This window comes from Channa argus, chromosome 7, assembly GCF_033026475.1.
Source record: "Channa argus isolate prfri chromosome 7, Channa argus male v1.0, whole genome shotgun sequence".
Lineage (NCBI taxonomy): Eukaryota > Metazoa > Chordata > Actinopteri > Anabantiformes > Channidae > Channa > Channa argus.
This window is the reverse complement of record NC_090203.1, coordinates 1200435-1220070: the sequence shown is the minus strand read 5'-3', so window position 1 is coordinate 1220070 and position 19636 is coordinate 1200435. Positions and strand designations below refer to the sequence as shown.

General features: G+C 41.0%; 1 protein-coding gene across 6 annotated transcripts in view; it reads left to right on the top strand.

Moving 5' to 3' along the window:
* The first annotated feature begins 363 nt into the window (after nucleotides 1-363).
* Nucleotides 364-19636, top strand: part of LOC137129819 (DENN domain-containing protein 4B-like) — a 40663-nt gene continuing 21390 nt past the window's right edge. For 3 of the 6 annotated variants that reach the window (XM_067509138.1, XM_067509137.1, XM_067509133.1), the window contains exons 1-3: nucleotides 373-516; nucleotides 9653-9784; nucleotides 17949-18311. In XM_067509138.1, the coding sequence (XP_067365239.1) occupies nucleotides 9771-9784; nucleotides 17949-18311 (377 nt within the window). In that variant the 5' untranslated portion in view covers nucleotides 373-516; nucleotides 9653-9770. Of the gene's footprint in view, nucleotides 517-9652; nucleotides 9785-14990; nucleotides 15012-17948; nucleotides 18312-19636 lie in introns of those variants that run through there. The other 3 variants (XM_067509134.1, XM_067509135.1, XM_067509136.1) reach the window with 3 other exon arrangements.

Sequence of the window (19636 nt, the reverse complement as noted above, 5' to 3'; positions counted from 1 at the left end):
TTTCAAGATCCACAGCCAACAATAAGTCCCCATGATCAGCGTCTGACAGCTGCAGCTGCAGGGAAGTGACACAGGATCACCGGAACTCCAGGTTGTCTGCCTTCAGTATAAAAGCATTTATCATTTCTCCAACAAAATTAAAAGATGAACTTAAATGTACGAATTTAAGCAACAGCTGTCACCCGTGATCATTTTCAATATTCATTATGTTGATTAGTTTTCTTAAGTTAACAAATAGTTTCATTTTAGTTTAAAGTAGGAATAACCCAGTAAATATTAAAGGGTGTTAGGCAGAGCTTGCGTTTCTTCCTCTGCGTCACAGTCACGCAGATGTGGGACGGCCCAGGACGGCTTTTAATTTGAAGGCCGTGTCCGGAAGCTGTCAGCGCCGCTGTTTGTAACTCGACCCTGCGATCGCTGCGGCTCCTCGATGCAAACATGGACGTGACATGTGAGAGAATGACCTAAACATGATCCTCCCAGTTACCTGTGGGAAAAACCAGCACACGCAACAAGGTAGGAGACACGTTATCAGCCCCCTATTGAATGTATTTTCCGGACTAAGTGGCCCCGGTGACGGGCGGCCGCCTGCTTAGCTAGCTACCCCGGAGGGCTAACAAACGGCGTTTCGTTTAACGGGAACCTCGATGCGCCCATTATCGGACACGCCTCCATCCGAAGCGCTTGTTTCGTTTTGTCCGCGAAATATTTTAACGTTGAACCCACATGGCGAAGAACTAAAAAAATTATCTATTGGAATGTTTTTACTGCGTGTTTCTCCGTCTCTTAAATGACATTTAGCCGCGGACTCGCATTTATTTGTGTTCGCTGGCTGCTTGAGCCCAAAGAGAACACGACGAGCGTTTTAATCAACGACTTATGTCTTTATTATGTTTTATGTACATCAGCAAAAAGCCCAACTGGACCCGGAACCGAGGTTCCGAACACTCAGGCGTGTTAATGGAATCCCACGACTCGGTGACACTGCAGCTGGCAGCGACCATCGTCTGTCACACGACGAACACACGCAGGAGACGTAACGCACAGCGCGTCTTCTCTGCACCGACCACAGTTTTTGTCCTCAAAGGACCGAAAGACGTGGACGTCTCCGGAAATAAATGAGTTGATAACGCGATAGTGAAAGCAGCAGTTTTAAATGGGAGGTTTAACTCTCCAGCAGCTGCTCGGGCCTTTTTTTTTTTTTGGTTTGTTTGTTGCAGTGCAGCTTCTTCCATCAGGCCAAAGCAAAAAAAAAAAGAGGCTGGGAGCTGTCAGTCATCCACGCGCTGACTCCTTCAAGCTTACTAGTCACCAAAACCTAAACACAGGATGCAACACAAGTCGAGGACATTTTGCACAGATTGGTGATACTGTATATCAATACATAACCAAATGGTGATTTTTATGTGCATTTGTAATAGGCCCTTATCTGCTTTTACTGTAAGCAAGACAGGATAGAAACACACACACACACACACACATATTCAGCCGTTCTTTTCTGTGTCATGCTTTTATTCTTTTTACTGTTAATCTTCCGGTGGTCCTGCCTCTGTTTTGTCCTTCGCACAAAGTTAGTTTGTGGGGGAGGACTGTGATTAAAGTCCCAGCTGACAGCGAGTCCCCGTTGTTTGAGAGTTTTCGGTGAGGAAATAAACCCCCCAGGGGGACGATGTGGATCTTGTAGCTCTCTGGTGTTTACTGTGAGGCATTTTCTGCAGTGTTTGCCAAGCTACGAGGTTTACTTTTTACTTTATGTTTCAGTTTGACACTTCCTGTTAGTTCTGTCATGTCAGCAGAGTTGGGATTGGCTGCACAGCTAATAGAATGTCCACACAACGACAGTGAGGAGGCTGCTGAAATGTTGCACGTGGTTTGTGGCACTCAGGTGTCGACACCTGAGCGTTCACAGCAACGAACCCCACCTGTTCCTGCTGTGCACTGCTCTGACCCCAGTTTGACACTCGTCTCATATCCTGCTTGTCAAAGTTGGGGTTTGCTTCTTCTTCCTCTCTCATTCACTGCCTCTGCAGATTTCACGTGATGGTCTATGGGGCATTTGTGATTGTGTACAATATGCATTTCCTACTAGTTCAGCGCTCATTTAAAGAAATCTGAACAAATGAACCAATGAAACATCAGTATTTCTAAAAATGAATGCGATGCCTTCAGTGTTACACCTCCATCCTGTTGGAGTGTTGCCTCTATGAATTATGGGCCGTCTGTCTCTTGATTTTGCTCTTAAAATCTTTTAGCAGCAGCAGGAAGAGTTGGACACACCACAAACCCCTGGGAGTATTTAACCAGCAACAACAAGCCTCGTTCGGCCAGTTTAACACATAAACTCGACGTTGCCGAGGAGCAACTTCGTGCTGCTGCGTGTCTCTTCCCTCTGGTGAACATTTGATACGAGTTGCTTTACATCAGCGTTTACTGTAGCATGTGTTTTGGTGGATTTGGGACAGTAACATGTTGCTGCAGGGTTCCCTACACACACAGTCCTACTTTACTGGGCTGCTAAATATAAAATGCTCACAGAGCTTCAGCCAAGGAGGTGAGGAGACTCGAACAAGTTTGGACGTTCAGATTGTCATCTGCAAAAATCCTGTGCAAAAGTTTCATGCAAGTCACTGACTTCATTGAGAAACTCCTGTCAACTTGCAGCTACACCATCTGAATGCAAAGTACTGTACGTGTTTATACTCAGAAGCTTTGTGAAAAAGAAATGTTTGTGTTGGCACAGAGCACAGTACCTGAGATAACACCGTTGGGACGTGTCACCTCTTGTAAAGAATCTGTCACTGCAGAGAGAAAACTCAAACTCAGTACAGGAAGAAATCAGAACATAGAGACTCTCCAGGGTCCATGAGCAAAAATTAAGATTATAGAAACTGTTTGGTTTTTTTAAGACGGTGGATGTTGTTCGGCTTAGAGACAGTGGCACTGAAGAAAAGACAGGAGGCAGAGCTGGAGGTAGCAGAGCTTAAGATGTTGAGGTTCTCTTTGGGAGTGACGAGGATGGACAGGATCAGGAATGAGGACATCAGAGGGACAGCTCATGTCAGATGTTTAGGAGATAAAGTCAGAGAGGACAGATTGAGGTGGTTTGGACATGTTCAGAGGAGAAACTGTGAATATATCGGTAGAAGGATGCTGAGGTTGGAGCTGCCGGGCAAATATACAAAAAGTCAATATTGTAATTATTGTGATCGTCAGAGCTGCACAGCTTTGTGTGCAGAGGTAATGTGATTTTAACACAACTCGTACAATCACTCAAAAATAATCCAAACTTTTATTTATGTAGCACTTTTGTTGTAAAGATTATTTCAATTCAGAGCGCTTTACAGTTTGAAACGATGAAAGTTTACACTACCAAACTATTACAATAACGCAGTCAAAAATGTGATAATGTCCACAAAACCAGAATATAAAGAAACAAGGCAATAAGTCATAGAAGTATGAGTCTAATAAAAGAGTAAAGATAAAATAAATGATAATCAATGAAAAATTATTGAAAAAAAACAAAGCAAATTAATACAAATGTAGATAAAACAGAAAAAAAGATGAATAAAACTTGTCTTTATCTGTTTTCTTTAAAAACAACAGGGAATAAAACAAAAATAAAAATGTAAATACATAAATAAATGCTGCACAGAAAATGGTTTAATCAAAATCCAGGCTAAAAAAGTGAATTCTGAGTTTGCTTTTAAAAACAGTAAGACCTGAAATGTATTAAAATATATTTTAAGTCTGGTTTTGGGACATTGTTCGGATACGGGGGGAAAAATCAGCTGCAGCTCTAAATGCAATTTAACACAACATCTATCCGTCCATCTGCACCAGAAGATGCACTTCAGGTTCCCGGCATCTCCGCATGCACAGTAAGAGTTGTAGGTGAGCTCCCCTGCAGGTCTCTGTCCTGAGGAAAGGACAGCCAGATATGTCCTCAACATCCCTCCCCTGCTGTCTTCACTGTCTCCTGCCTAAACACAGTCACATGCATGACTCTGGTTTTAGGACATTATGTAACGTCCATGATGGACTCGCATGCAAAGTGATCATTCTGGACAAACGGGGCTTCTAGTTCAGAGGAGGTGAACACGCCCATAAAAAAAATGTTTTAGTATTTATGTTTATCTTTATGACATAGAAGTGGCAGCGGTTTGTGAATAAGTGGGAAAATCTGAGACCTGTTGCTTTTGTTGATGTGAGAATCTGAACTCTGACTTTGTTGTGTTCCACTCTGCGTGAAATCGCCTTGAAAGTGAAAATGACAGTCAGTCGCCCCCAAGTCATGTTGGCTTGTGGCCGGCCTCCACCCTCAGTCACAATCTGTGAGAGAATATTTTTCTGCTGCTTCGCCAACGTTGTCACATAGAAGCTCCTCATGTAAGTGTGCAGGGTTCAGACACACCACACACACATCGCAGAAATATATGACCTGTACAACCCAATACAATCCAGTACAGTTTGTCTGTCATCTAAATCTTTCAGTAGATGTTGGTTAAAGAAATATCTTGTATTAAGGTTATTCACTGCCACAGACTATAGCAGTTCCTCTCCTCTTTAGTCCACAGGACACGAGGTCCATGGTTTCCAAAAAGAATTTTCAGTGAATTCATCTGACCACAGAACAGTTTTCCATTTTGCCTCAGACCATTTTAAATGAGCTTTGGTCCAGAGAACACGGCAGCGTTTCTGGATCATGTTCACATGTGGCTTCTTCTTTGCATGATGCAGCTTTAACTGACATTTGTGGATTGAACAGTGAACTGTGCTCACAGACACTGATTTCTGGAAGGGGTCCTGAGCCCTCGCAGCCTTTTGTTGCCCCTTTTTAGAGATATGTTGCTGCCATCAAATTCAAAATGAGCTAATATTTGTCATGAAATGGTAAAATATCTGTTCCAACGACTGATGATGTTTATGTTTTATTGTGAATAAAATATGGGTCGATGAGATTTGCAAATCATTGCGTTCAGTTTTTATTATGGGTTTATACAATTTGCGACTGACATCAGCAACAACAAGGGTTATTCAGTATATAGTAACTAAAACCTCTGTTAGTACTTGTATCAATACTCTGTATTGGTGAGTTCTCATCAGTAAGTACTTGTACTGAGTCTGGGAAGAAGTGGGATCAGGACGTCCCTAGCAGCTGTATTATGGGAACTAGATACCAGAGGGAAACTCAGTGGTGCATTTTCCAAATTCCAGCTATAAAAATTGCCCAGATGACCTTTCTGTGTTTCTGGGTCCATAGAGCAAAAGCACTGCAACATCCTTTTAATGATCAAATTATCTTTTTAGTATTTCTAGATACAATTAGACTGAACGAATCACATTCTGACAACCAAATAAGTCCATTCTTGGAATCTATTACCTTTACTGTTTTACTGCTGCTTCTTTTGCACAGATCGTCTAAACTGGAATGGATTTTTCTTCTTGACTGGAAGAAACAAACATCGTAGGAGTAAAATTTGACCTAAATTAATTAACTTATTTTCCAAAACTAAAGTCAGTTACCAAAAACCGCTGCCATATTTATAAGACCATAAATGAATGTACAAAATGAGCAGATAATCTCAGGTCGTAATAGTCCATCATGGGGGAGCTGTAATGCTACAGTCACACTGCAGATGGCAAACAGTAAAGTCACTCTGAGCTTTGGGTTCTGCTGGAATCAACAGTCTTTCTTTCAACCAGATGTTGCTGAACTGTGTCACAGCGTATTTGAGTTAAGTACTGAAAATATTTTTACTCTCTGCAGCTCAGTACTTTTACACTTGTGTTGACCAATTACAAAGTAGTGAGTGCATCGGCCGATTTGTGATTAACAGTACTAGGGGTCAGTGGGGCCCAAACTTTTGCCCTGAGGCCCCTCAGGAGGTAAATCCATCCATGTGACAGCGGTGTATCGATTTTTACATTTCTCGCGCTGTAATAGATTTTTAACCAACAAATGCACAGTTGTATTGGGGTCAGATCTCTGTCGTCATTCAGGAGATTATTTCTTTTCAGTTCCATAAACCTCCTTCTGTAAATAATTACTGTTGTAAATGTCTTTTTGTCCTCCGGGTCTCTGTTCCTCTCTCGGTGGACGTGGCCACGCAGCTTATTGCTGACGCAACAAACTGTCACCAGCCACCTCGACCTGCATCCTGATTCACAGACAGTCACAGTTTCAGTGCTTGTGCTGAGGTCCAGTTTCAGGGTGTCCACTGATGTCCCTCTGCAGTGGTCATCCATCAGTGTCTCACACTGCTCTGCTTTACTGTGTCCTTAGTGTACATAACACTGGTGTATACTTCACTGTATTGATGTTTTAATACTCAACAATAGATATTAATTATTACATTCATTATTTTAACATCTTTTATCATGTTTAAAAAAACAATAATTTCTTGTTTTGCCTGACCAACAGCTAAAATAGATCCCAAAATATTCAATCTACAGTTATGATAGAAAATCAGTAGATGAGCAGAAAACAAATCTGTTTTAATATTGAGTAATTATGTGATCATTACACAAATTTAAAGTGTAAATATTTATTTTTTATAATGCAATGCTTGTATACTTACTATAACAAATACAAGTTTTCTGATCTGTTAATCTGCTTTTGGATTTCTGGTTACTTGTCACAGAAAAACTGAAAAAAGCAAAAGTACAAAATCCAAAATATTCCGTTTGCTTACTGTAAGACTAGGAAAACTACGAGTGAGTCACTATGTCCATCAGCTCTAGTATAAACCTGTTTTCAGCTTCCTGTTCCCTCCTGTGGTCGTTGTTTGTGTCATGAATGTGGCATCATCATCACACGTGTTCACAAGTGAGCATGTGCTCTGTGGAGGCACTAAATTTAGTCTGCGGATATTTAAATCTCCTTCAGGATTCAGCTCCTTCACTTTCAGCTCAGCTTTCTGTGTCTGCAGTAATCCAGGGCGGCTGCAGGCGAGTCCTCCTCTAAATCCTGATTGATGATTACTGTTTACTGTGCAGCCAGCTTGGTGATGATCTCGGTCTGAGTTTAGAGCAGCAGCAGAGAGATAAACAAACTGCAGACTTTAGCCAACTGGAGGGTTTTGCTTTTACGAGTTGGTCTGCACCGAGGCTCAGGAGACTCCGGACATTAGAGGAGTGGGTAGTTTGACCTTTGTTATACGCAGATCTTCTGCAGAATGAGTAAATCATCCAGGCAGCGAATGTCGAAGAGCTTTGCTACGAAGTGACAGTTTGATGGTTCCATTGCAACATCAGCAGCAGAGCCTGAGCAACAAACCATGGGTTCTGATCAAAGATCAGTTTAAGGTGGAATAATCGGACAAATCACAATGACAATGTTCAGTTTCTGCTAAATACACTTACTTTTTAAAAACTGTCACTCAGACAGATCTTGCAGTTTTGTTTTGTTTTGTTTTTTTGTTTTTTGCACTGAAAATTCACTGTTTCCATCATCTGTGTTCATGTAGCTTCTGTCTTTGTGCTTTTTGCTGTTAAGATTTACTGAAAGTGTGCAAGGATCAGCTGTTCACAACTGGGTTGATTACAGTGAATTGGTTTATTTTGAAATATGTAAAGTAATGTGATTGTAATGAGTAAGTCTTTGATTAGAAATGTACTAGAGTTAAAAAGTAGAGATTTGCTCATAGATGTAGTGGAGTAAAAATCAAAGTAGCCATAACTGTCTACTTAAAGTGGAACCAATTTGAATTTTCTTTCTATGGCTTTAGTTTAGAGTATACATTTACATTAAGGCTTTTAAACCTCTCTGTATTAAAGTATTACTCAGCTTCTAGCTGAAAAACTCCTCCAGATGACATCACCCAGAGTTTTCGTTATTAGGAGATCAGATGGAGTCATCTGGAGAAGCTCTGGAAATCAGGATGACAGAGTCCATCGTTTAACATCCTTTAAGTAAAATACACATACGTGAAAAATGCACTTAAGTACAGCAATGAAGTATTTGTACTTTGTTTCTTTTCACCACACTCGGGTTATAACTACATCAGTTCCAAGCTTCATCGTATGTTCATATACTGTAAATGGTAAAAAGTGGAGCTCAGGTTAAAGATATGGATCATATGTTTGCTTTAACACAGGATCATAGTTGGGTTTATTGTGGAACCCTGCTGAGATTTTCCAGTCTGGGGAAAGTGAAATCTACTAATGAAGAGTGGACAGCGAGGACGTCATGAAATCTGTGTTGGATGAGGTTTCTTTGGTTAGTGGGACTGAACCAGTCGCTGGTGGAATTCCCCACACACACACTGATGTGTTGTGCTTTAAATGGATCAGTGATGAAATCAGCTGGGTTTACTATCATTTCTTCACCTGCAGTTCCTGGAATGTGTCACAAACTCTTTTGAGATATTTCTTAAAAAATAATGATCCGAAGTTATTTCCTTCCTCATTGGATGTTTATTTAGCTGCACTCCTTGCTGCCACATCTTCTCTGGCTTTTAAATGTTAGAATCAAAATGTGGCTTGTGCTGTTTTTAATAGCTTTTCATTTTCTCGATAACCTGAGACAAACACTAGCGTAGCAGGACACAGTCCAGTCAAAGTCCTTAATAGTGACGCAGAACACGAAAACAGTAGTTTGGTGGGTGTCATTAGGGTTCATCTTCACTTCTTGCTCTCGATGTGTGTTTTGGATTTTTTGTTTCTATGGTAACTTTGAGTTGGAGTTGGAGTTGGAGTATGGTATTTGTAATTTCTTTGGGTTTGTTTCGAGCCTCTCGGTGGTTGATACGCATCCTTTTAACTGAGCTCTGGGATTTTCACACACAGAAGTATAAGCAGTAACTCATGCAGAGGTTCTGGCCCAAGTGGCCAGCAAAGAGAGGACTTTATGTAAATAATTTTTATAAATAAAAACATGAATGTGGGTCATGGTGGTGCAAACATGCAGAAATTACAAAGGGGACAAATCTCAATCCAACAGTTGGACAGAAAAATACTTTGCAGAAGCTTTTTTTTTTTATTATTATTATTATACAGATGCAGAACTTGACCACTTCCTCAATGAGCCAGTGCTTAAAATATAGAATGGAGGGTGTCTTTATACAAGAGTTCTAGCAGTATGAAGCATATGAAACAAAAATAAATACTTTTTTATAGATTCCCATTTATGAACCATGTAAGTTAGTGATATATTGTAAACACTATTAAAAACAGTTTTTTGTTCAATAATACAGCAAAAACATTTAACACAATGTGTTCAAAATGTTATAATGTAAAGGGATTTTTTTTTTCAGGTTGTGTATGAAAATCTCATTAATACCTTATTGAAATAAGGATTAGTTGCAGCCCAAACAGAGACAGATGAGCATTGTCCTCACAAACCATCTTGGCTGGAGATGAGCTCTACTCTTTATCGTTAGTGCTTTTAAGCCAGAGCACTGAGGAGATGGACTGTCAGTCATTGATCTGCTGCGTTCACTCTTCTGCAGTCATAATCTTGAGATGATGCCTGACACTGTAACAGAGGAGACAAAGAGACGTTGTTGTCCTCGACCCCCTCGTACCAGTTAACACACTTCCCCGCTGTGTGTTTGTGGTGGAGATGTCACCTCCACATCTCACTCAGCTGCACTTTTCTATTACTGAGAAACTGGAAATGAAAGTACTACTTTTTTTTTTTAATCCCTTGCAGCATCGCTGACTTCCTGTGGCAGGTTTTCAAACTGTCAAACCTGAACTTGAAGTTCCTGTCAGTACAGCTACGCACAGACTACAGAGGCAAGGACCATTGTTCAGGCTGACGTGACCGGATGACAGGCTCACAGTAAGAAAAGTGTTTCTTTTAAACGATGAGCTGAAACTCAGAGGCTGAGTTGGGAGAAGTGGGTGTGTGTGGCGGCAGAGATGAGAACAGTGTTTTATGCAGGCTTGTAAAAAAAAAAATCCTCATCACTACCACAGGTTTATCTGTCTGTTGAACACTTAAGAAGTGAATTAACTCTTTTATTGGTTAGTCCCAAATTACACTAAACACTTTTGATAATTGGAACTTGTAATTTTGGCAGCTTTAATTTGCTGCTGTTCTTGAGAGTGGAAAAGGCGGAGACGCACCAAGTCCACGTCAAATGTTGACTGTTGCGTCGCCTCACGTAGTTTTTTTTTTTTTTTTTTTGTTTTGTCGGGGCCAAAAAGGGGAACTTAAACACACCCGAGAGACTACAACAAATAGCTGTGCAGCCCAATGCTCTTTGGGAAGTAAAAGTAAATGTCGTCACATGTCCCAAGATTCAGATTCAACGTATCATCTACTTTAGGGGTAACAGCTAGGAAACTAAAGGTCCTTGCAGTCAGAAGAACATTAAACAACAGAGCGCTGCCTGTCAACATCTTGTTTAAGACCATGTGGCTGTAGGAAGAATGTTCTGCGGACGGATGAGACCAAAGTAGAACTTTTTGTGATATTTTCCATGACAATCAAACTCTGCATTCCAGCACCAGGATCTGGACCTGCTTTTACTTTCTCTGGACTTTATTATTGATGGAGCTATGAACTCTGATTTGTACAAGCACATTTTACAGGATGATGTCCAAGTACCATCTGTGAACTGGAGTTTGCCCCAAAATAATCAATCAAGTATGGAAGACAAGGGTCTCTACCAGAAGATGGTTAATGTAGAACAAATGTGAAGTTTTGACCCTAAAACATCCTAATCATGTAGAAATTCTTTTCTGTGTTTAGCACAAAATTCGGTTATACTGTAGTGGTGCCGGACCAATTTAGTGGGTTTCTTAAATAGATGCTGTGTAAACAACACATCTAAAACTGCTTTACTGTAGGCCTGTATATAGACGAAGAAAACTGAATCTTAGTCGTATGCGTTTGTTTGTATTCACCCTCATCGCCTACATCCCCGTGTACATTTTGTCATCTCTTCAGTCCACTAGGATCTGGACAAACTGTCTACGGACAACTGCATGCAGGCCTAAAATCTGTGTCCGTGCAGCCCGTTAACAGCCTTAGTCCACTGTCTGCACATGTACCTCAAAAGTAAAAAAGCTGCTTGTTCCGTATATGTGTAACTTTTATTTCTGTTTATGTGAAGCACTTATTACATGCTGTTGTTTTTCGTTCGCTTTTTCTGGTCGTTCCATCAAACAAAACACAGGAGTCTCCGTGATGTGTTGCAGCGAGCAGGTACAGAACCTTTCCGTAGCCACAGTTGTGGTATGAATAGGAGCGTGTGTGCGTCCCCTGTCTGCGTCCGTCTCCAGACAAGGCCATGGATTCAAACCAACAGTTCGATTGATTGATTTACTGACATATCAACAATTTATCTGTGAGATTCACACTCAGTTCAGCAACAAACCCAAGATGTAGCACTAAATTAGACCCGACCTGATTCATTTCTAGTTTCCTCAGAACTCGACCTAGTACTCATTACCTCATCAGGCACTTACAAAGATGTTATCGCTGTCGTTCTCTACATTTTCAGCTTGTGACCAGTTGCAGTGGAGGCGTGAGGAAACCTGTGCGGTCCTTGTTTATTTTCACTGGAGCGTGATTGGCTCAATGTGCTCACATGAGAAAACCTGGCTCTATGAGCTGGGAATAAAACAAGCATAAATAATAAGAATAATGATAAAGTTATTAAAGTAAAACGAATTCACTTATAATATTCTAAGACCAGGACGATGTATAAGACTCAGCTTGTTTTCAGGGCTTCTAGGGCCTTTGTCATTTCAGAGGTCTTGTATTCATAACATAGTTCTTGGAGTTCTAGTTCTGAAATATTGTCTCTGTTGACCTCACGTCATATAATTATAAGATATTAACACCATCTCCCATTTCTTTAATAATTAAAAAAAAAGGTTTTTCTGTTTATACGAGTTTTTGGAAAAATTTGGCATAAATTAGAAAACTAATCACATTATTTTAAAAAAAAATGTATTCGTTCATTAAAATGTGAGAAGCTGCTGCAGTAAAATGACTAAACCAAAACATTGTGCTGTGTGGTGAAAGTGGTAAACAGTTGTCAAAAAAACTACCGATGTCAGAAAATTCAACTTGAGTACAGTAACAAAGTGTTTGTATTGTTACTTCCCTCAGTAGAGAGATGGTAAATTAACAGAAGTGGTTTTAGGGAAGCCACAGCTGACGGTGGATGACAGGTGTAGGTTTCACCATCTGTTGTCATTGCTAATAAAGTTAAAAGGCTTCCTACCAGGTGTCTCGTTTCTACTTTTACTACTGTCCTGAACAGTTTCACTCCCTCTGCTTAAGAGTTGGTTGCTATTTTAATCAACACAAATTCTCATGTGACTGAATTTACATGCAACAAACCTACGTTAACACAGCTGGTACAGTACACGTTTTACTACAGTCAAGTACTTTGTTCTTTGTTTTTTGGTTTAAAGTACGGAAGACGATCCAAAAGGGAAGACACTTAGTCTCACCACTAAAGACAATAAAGTATAGTGACAGACATAACCCAGTAAAATAACCAACACAATATGCATCATAGATATTCAGCAATACAGAAACACGGTGGTCATTTTATTAGGTACAGCTCTGCACCAGCTTGTTAAAAATCCGCCAAACATGAGCAGCAACTCGGCCCATAAAATCCCATAAAGGTTTTTAAAAATCTAAATTTATTTTATTGTTTGTTTGTTTGTTTGAACAGGGGGCCTGGGGGCTCCCTATACCTATGAGGCCATTGTGATTCCTGCTAGATGGTTGATGATCACAACTACCTGCAATGTGCATAGCGACATGGAGCAGCTGGTTATTTTGACACCAAGTAAACTAATGCACTGCAGTGCACTGTCAGTGAGGAAATCACTTCTCTGGGCTTTCCAGTATGTATTTAGAGGGCGGCGTGCGTGTGTGTGTGTGTGTGCATGTGAGGTTTCCATTGTTGCACACTGCACATTAAAAAGGGAAGTTACTGTTATGAAAATGGCTGTTTCAGCTAAAAAGTCATCCTCCATTTATGTCAAACACTTAGAGATTTAGTTAAAGAAGCTTGTTGCTGCAATAAATTAACAATACAATAAATTATGCAGCATGACATTTAAAACAAGACAGTGTTTGCAGAACAACCACCTGGTTCAGTCGGCAGGACTTGTATCTAAGAGGTGGGAGTCATTTTTCATGCCTGCATCCAGTGGCTTTCATTCTCATTATCTTACGTTGGACTTTACAGTAGTCTTGACTTTTCACCCTCTTTTTTTTTTTTTGCTGAAATAGGAACTTTGGCGAAAATAAAAACCTCAGCTCAACTAAAATTAGTCTTTTTTTTTGACTGACAGAGTTCTGCAAAAAACAGGCTCACTAGGGCAATTTCCTAATTTTTTTAGAATACATACTAAATACAGTACGTGTACAAGTGCATACACAACTGTCAAACAGCCTTAAACGTGCCAGAAAAAACTGACTAAAATATTTCTAACAAAGGAAGGTCACATCTCTGACTTAGCCGCCATATCATCATCGTTTTCTGCCTGTCGTCAATAAAATGAACCGTAATTGTCACGTAGGACCTGGACGTCCGCACAGCGCGGGTGAGGACAAATCTCACAGCAGCTTCTAATGCATTCTCTACCTTCTCGCTCGTCTGTGTGTACAGAGCTGGAACCGCTGTTTGGGTGAAACTGGATTTCGTACCTTGGTCCCGGTGTTTGCAGCAGGAAAACTTTCAGAGTTTCAGATGCTGTCGCCCTGGTTGATGAAGACAGCTTTGTCTTACAAAGGCCGTGTGACCGTTGTTGCGTTTATTGTAACAAATCAGGATGATGGCGAGAAAGCTGGATGTGCCTGTTGGTTTTGCTGCCATTAGATTAACAAACAATCCCTGCAGGCTACATAGTCTTTAGTGAGCTTCTTTGTTTCATCACTGTAAAATCCAAAGTGGATCCAAACTGTTGATTTTGTTTGGTCCACAATGACATTTATTTTTCTTCTTTGCAGTGAAATACAATTTCAGTTCCCAATTATTCCCAATCTGGGAAACCCCACCTTCACAAGAAAGCGACATATGGATCCCACGTGTCTTGGGCCAGTCCTCCTTTCACTCCTTCCTGAAAGGCTTTCCTGACAATAATGTCTCCTTTCTGCTTGGCAGGTGTGGGCCGACCTATTGGGTCATAGAGCCCTGCTGCTTGGCTCAGCAGTTCTCTTCTAGTCAGTGGCTTTTGTGTCTTCGGTTTTACCTCCTCTCATCGCAGGTTTTGGCCTGTCCGCATCTTTCCTCTTTGAAAAGTTGATTCAGTCGGCTGGTGGCTTTATGATCGGTGTAGTATTATTGGGGCAGGCTTCCTTGCACCTTGCTGCCAGCTCGCTTAAGAACTTAACCTGCTCATCAGTTAAGTCGTTTTGCTGTCTACCACCTGTCTAACATCTCTCACCATTGTCTTTCGTATATTCTCCTCTTGGACAGAGAAAGAGACAGTTTTGAGCATCCTGCCTTCTTGCAGTCTTTATTCTTTCACAGGTGGGTATTTTTACAGTAATCTGTACCTTTGTGACACCCAAGACACTCCGTGCATGCAACCAGTCGCTTAACAGATTCCAACCTCACAATACTGATTGTTATTATGCGTAACAACAGCCGAACCTAATAGAAAACATGGTTGTTCACATATTGTCCAAATGTCTCCAGGGTAGCAGGATTGGACACAGTGAGGCTGAACATTAGATTGTTTTAATAGGTAACACTGGGTTTTATCACCTTGGAGAGCTGCAGTGTTGTCACATGTGCTGCGGTGTCACCAGGAAGTCATCGGTGAACAGGAAACTGGCAGTCAGTTCTCTTCCTGTTTGCTAGCTGACCCTTAACCCACTGGTCATTCTGCTTCGCCCGCTCTGTGCTTTTAACATCCCACTCTTACTTTCACCGTCTGATGACAGAGTTGGTCCATCCCCTGTCGAATGGAATGTCTTTTTATTTTTTTTGGTTTATAGAAAGAAATAAAATGTTTAATCCATCAGTCAACCCTGCTGATCGGCTCTAAGTCCTGCTGCTTATCACAATTCAAGTTTAACTTCACTAGTGAGTAAAACCATTCTTCTTTGAACTCACTGCTGCTTGATGTTTGTACTTTTGGTAGCCTGCCTGTGTTGGCTGTCTCTGTTTCACTCGCTTTAGTTTGACCTCATTTCGAAATGAAAGACTGTAAAGTTCAGCCACCACCGCTCGATGACGTTCCCTTGGTATAAATAGTTTTCTCTTGCACAGCAAAGTAGTCGGGCTGCAACTGTTATAACAACAGCAAAACAAATTGTAACTAACACTTCAATTCAACATATGCAGTATAACCAGCACCCACATATTAGTTCATTCAAATATTCAAAGTTTGTGTATGAATGTAGTTGGACTCGGCAACAATTCAATTCAATTCAATTCAATTCAATTCAATTCAATTCAATTCAACTTTATTTATATAGCGCCAATTCACAACAAAGTCATCTCAGGGCACTTTACAGAATAAAGTCAAGATTATAAAGATATATAAAGAGAACCCAACAATTCCCCCTGGAGCAAGCCATAGGCAACAGTGGAGAGGAAAAACTCCCTTTAACGGAAGAAACCTCCAGCAGAACCAGGCTCAGGGTGGACGGCCATCTGCCTCGACCGGTTGGGGTGAGTGGAAAGGGGAGAGAGAAAAGAACAGAGCAACAAAAAGCAACAACAAAACATCGGGCAGATTGGTAGGACCAGTAGCTGCACGCTGGAAGACACACAGCTTCAAAGCCGGGGGACACCTGCAGAAAGGGACAGAGAGAGGGGGACAGAGGAGGACAAAGACAACTACGGGAGAGAACACACAGAGTTAATGACATACAGTGGTGAGAATTGCGGGGTGAGAGGAGAGGAGAGATGGTCAAGAGGAGGAAAGGAGCTCAGTGCATTGGGGGGTGGGTCCCCCAGCAGTCTAAGCCTATGGCACCATAACTATAACTAACTATATGCTTTATTAAAGAGGAAGGTTTTAAGCTTAGACTTAAAAGTAGAGAGGGTGTCTGCTTCCCGAATCTGAACTGGGAGCTGGTTCCACAAGAGAGGAGCTTGATAGCTAAAGGCTCTACCTCCCATTGTACTTTTGGAAATTCTGGGAACCACAAGTAGGCCTGCATTCTGAGAGCGAAGTGGTCTACTGGGATGATATGGTGCTATGAGGTCTTCTATATATGATGGAGCCTGACCATTCCGAGCTTTATATGTAAGAAGCAGGGTTTTAAATTCTATTCTAAATTTAACGGGAAGCCAATGGAGAGAAGCTAGTGAAGGTGAAATATGATCTCTCTTGCTAGTTCCAGTCAGCACTCTTGCTGCAGCATTTTGGATTAATTGCAGGCTCTTTAGGGAGTTACTGGGGCATCCTGAAAGTAGGGAATTACAGTAGTCCAACCTAGAAGTAACAAATGCATGGACCAGTTTTTCGGCATCACTTTGAGACAGTATGCTCCTAATTTTGGCAATGTTCCGTAGGTGGAAGAAGGCTGTTCTAGAGATTTGTTTTATATGTGACTTAAAGGACAGATCCTGATCAAAAATAACTCCAAGGTTCCTTGCAGTAGTACTGGAGGCCAGACTTATGCCATCTAGGGTAACAATATGGTTGGACATCATATCTCTGATATTTTTGGGCCCAAATACTATGACTTCAGTTTTGTCTGAGTTTAAAAGTAAAAAATTGTGGGACATCCAGGCCTTTATGTCTTGTAGGCATGAAGCTTTATTAACTGATTATTTTCATCTGGTTCCATAGATAAATATAGCTGGGTATCAGCATAACAGTGGAAATTTATGGAGTGTTTTCTAATAATGTTGCCTAAAGGAGACATATATAAAGTAAAAAGTATTGGTCCTAACACAATGATCAATACGAGTTTGAAGCAGTATTTTAATAGAATATACATATACATTCCTGCACTTAGTGTTAAGTCTGAATTACTTACTCACTATAACGTTGGCTTGGAATTCGGTGCTATATAATTGTGTAAAGAGTTTTTTTCTTTTTGCACTACCTACAAATTCTGCAGTGTTCCTGTATTATTTTAAATAATGCACTGCCTATACTTACACGACCTGCCCAGTGTGCACTGTCCCAGGGTCAGACAGAGGGACAGAAAACCATCCACACTCACAGTTAAAAGCCTCGTCGTGTCTGACAGTCAGTTGTCACTTTACTTGGATATAATAAGACATAAAGCAGAAAAGTTGGAAATGTAGCACCAGTAAATTCTGGATTTTTGTTAAACCAGTACTGAGCCTTTTCCTCGTCGCTTTCTCTCCACCAAACATGCAGATTGTCAAAGAATCTGTGTCACTTTGCGTCTGTTTCCTTCCAATCTGCACACTACATTTGTTGGAATTTTGTTGGTTTTGCCTGGAGATGCTTTAGTTATGATTCACTTATTTATACCACAGTATCCCCTGAGTTTCTGTTTAACAGAGACAGCCAAGAGCCAGAGAATAGAGGGTAAGAGAGGGCGAGGGACATATACAGTTGCGTAAGAGTCTATTCAGCATCTCATAGCATCACTGCACATCCTATTTTTATAGCGTGCTCCACCCTGCCCTCTCCTCTCCACCTTAATCATGTAATGACTTTGTAACTAATCACCACCACGACGCTATTTCCATTGTCAGCCAATTACTAAATACAGAATACAGTTTAGAAATTTTTAAAAAATATATTAATTTAGAAAAAGATTTCTTTTGTCTGATCCCGTACAGCTCCTAAGGCAAACACTCCCCAGTAATTGGATGCATTTGAATCTGTAAAAAAATGAATAATTAATATGGTTTGTTTGATATCCGAGTGCTTCCTGAAACTTCTTGCCAACTTTCTTGAAATGTTTTAGTGGGTCATGTTTTATTCTTGAAATGCCTGCAGTACAGCTGCATCGATGCTGTTGCACTGTACCTGTGACCTTTGAATAATTCATTTTGATTGTCTCTCTCATTTGTCTGTCTCTGCAGTGGAGGGCAGACAGGCGGCATGACAGAGGAGAAATGTCCCCAGCTGGTGGACTACTTTGTAGTGGCAGGTCTCGACCCTGCTGGGCCCTGGAAGCCCCTGGACGACGATGGCAAAAGCTCCACCTCCTCATCGACGTCCTCGTCTTCCGCATCCTCATCTCCGTCGGTGCGGGGGGTGGAGCCGGTGACGGATCTAGCGGTGATTGCCCGGGGGCTCGGAGAGGAAGTGCCGGAGGGCTTCACGTGCATCGAGAAGACGCTGGGGGGACACTCGGCCGAGCTGAGCGCCGGCCTCATCAACAACCCACACCTGTACCTATGCTACCGCCGAGGACGAGACAAGCCGCCCATACTGGACCTGGGGTGAGACACACTTTACTTTAACTGTTCCAGAAGTTGTTTCTGCACAGTGTGGTAGTAGAAAAACATGAGGCTGATTTTTGGCCCTTGAGACAAAAATCTCAAACTTGTATATGAAACATGTGCATGTACAGGAGCCGCTCGTACATAGAATCGTAGATGACAAACTACTGTACATCAGTCTTGCATGTAAACTAATCAAATGCAAATGACAGCAAACACGAGAGGCCGCTCCACAAGTCTTGGTTTTCCGAGGCTAAATTAGACGGACAGGAACTCGTTGTTTCACTGAAGCTTTTGCAGGGTTCTGATGCCAAAAGCTCCAGCAAATGCTGCTCATTACTGCATTGTTGATTGCGTTGCTTTATGATGTGAACTCTTTCATTTACTCTATGATCATGCAGACATTGCAGTTTTACTTTGTCAAAGCAGTAAAATCCTTCATGTTCATGGATTCTGGACCTGATTAAACAGCACATCCTCACCAACACTGTGTTGTTTTCATGCTCAGTAGAAAGTTCATGACTAGTATTTTTGTGCGCAGCTTTATCAGTACTTTTTCCTTCCTGTGTAGAGAGATTTTTCCCATTAAATATTGTTACTAGAGGCTTCCTGTAGGCATCACAAGAGTCACAGAGGAAGTAAAAGTATTAAAATATAAATCTGAAAATAAAAAAGCTAGAATCCCATCTCTGGGTCTGCTCTTGTTTTCAGTGATGCACACAAATTATTTTGCTTTGGACTTTGAGAGGAGTAGAAACGATCATTAGAGCTGTACCACACTGATACTGAGATGAGCTTGTGTTTTGTAGTTCATGGGATGCATATTAACTCATTCATCTTACATAATTCAGAGGATTATGTAATGCAGTGGTGGGCAGGCTGTGTCGTGTCCTGGACTCTCATCAGCACCACACCAACTCTTCTCCCTTGTTTATTAAATATTTAACTATCTAATTACTCTGGATTACACTAACATTAGAGGAATATGAGGAAAATCCATTCGCGTTACACCTCAGACTACAGCTTTTTTTTGGTTATACAGAGCTGACTGGAATCCAGTAGGATTGCTCAGTTGCACATTGACAAACCAGATAAGAACACAGATATTGAGCTCACATGAGATCAGGGTTTTTAAATCAAAACTCTAAAGTAATGTCAAGTTTCACGTTATTTTAGAGAACATTGTAGGTGCTTCATTTATTCCTGTAGGTGCACTAAGCATTTTGTTTACACCTGTATGATGAGCAAGGTGCAAAGGGAAAGTTCACGTCACATACTTTTTGAGTTCCAGGCACCAGGAAGTGAGTGGGAAGATTAAAAGATAA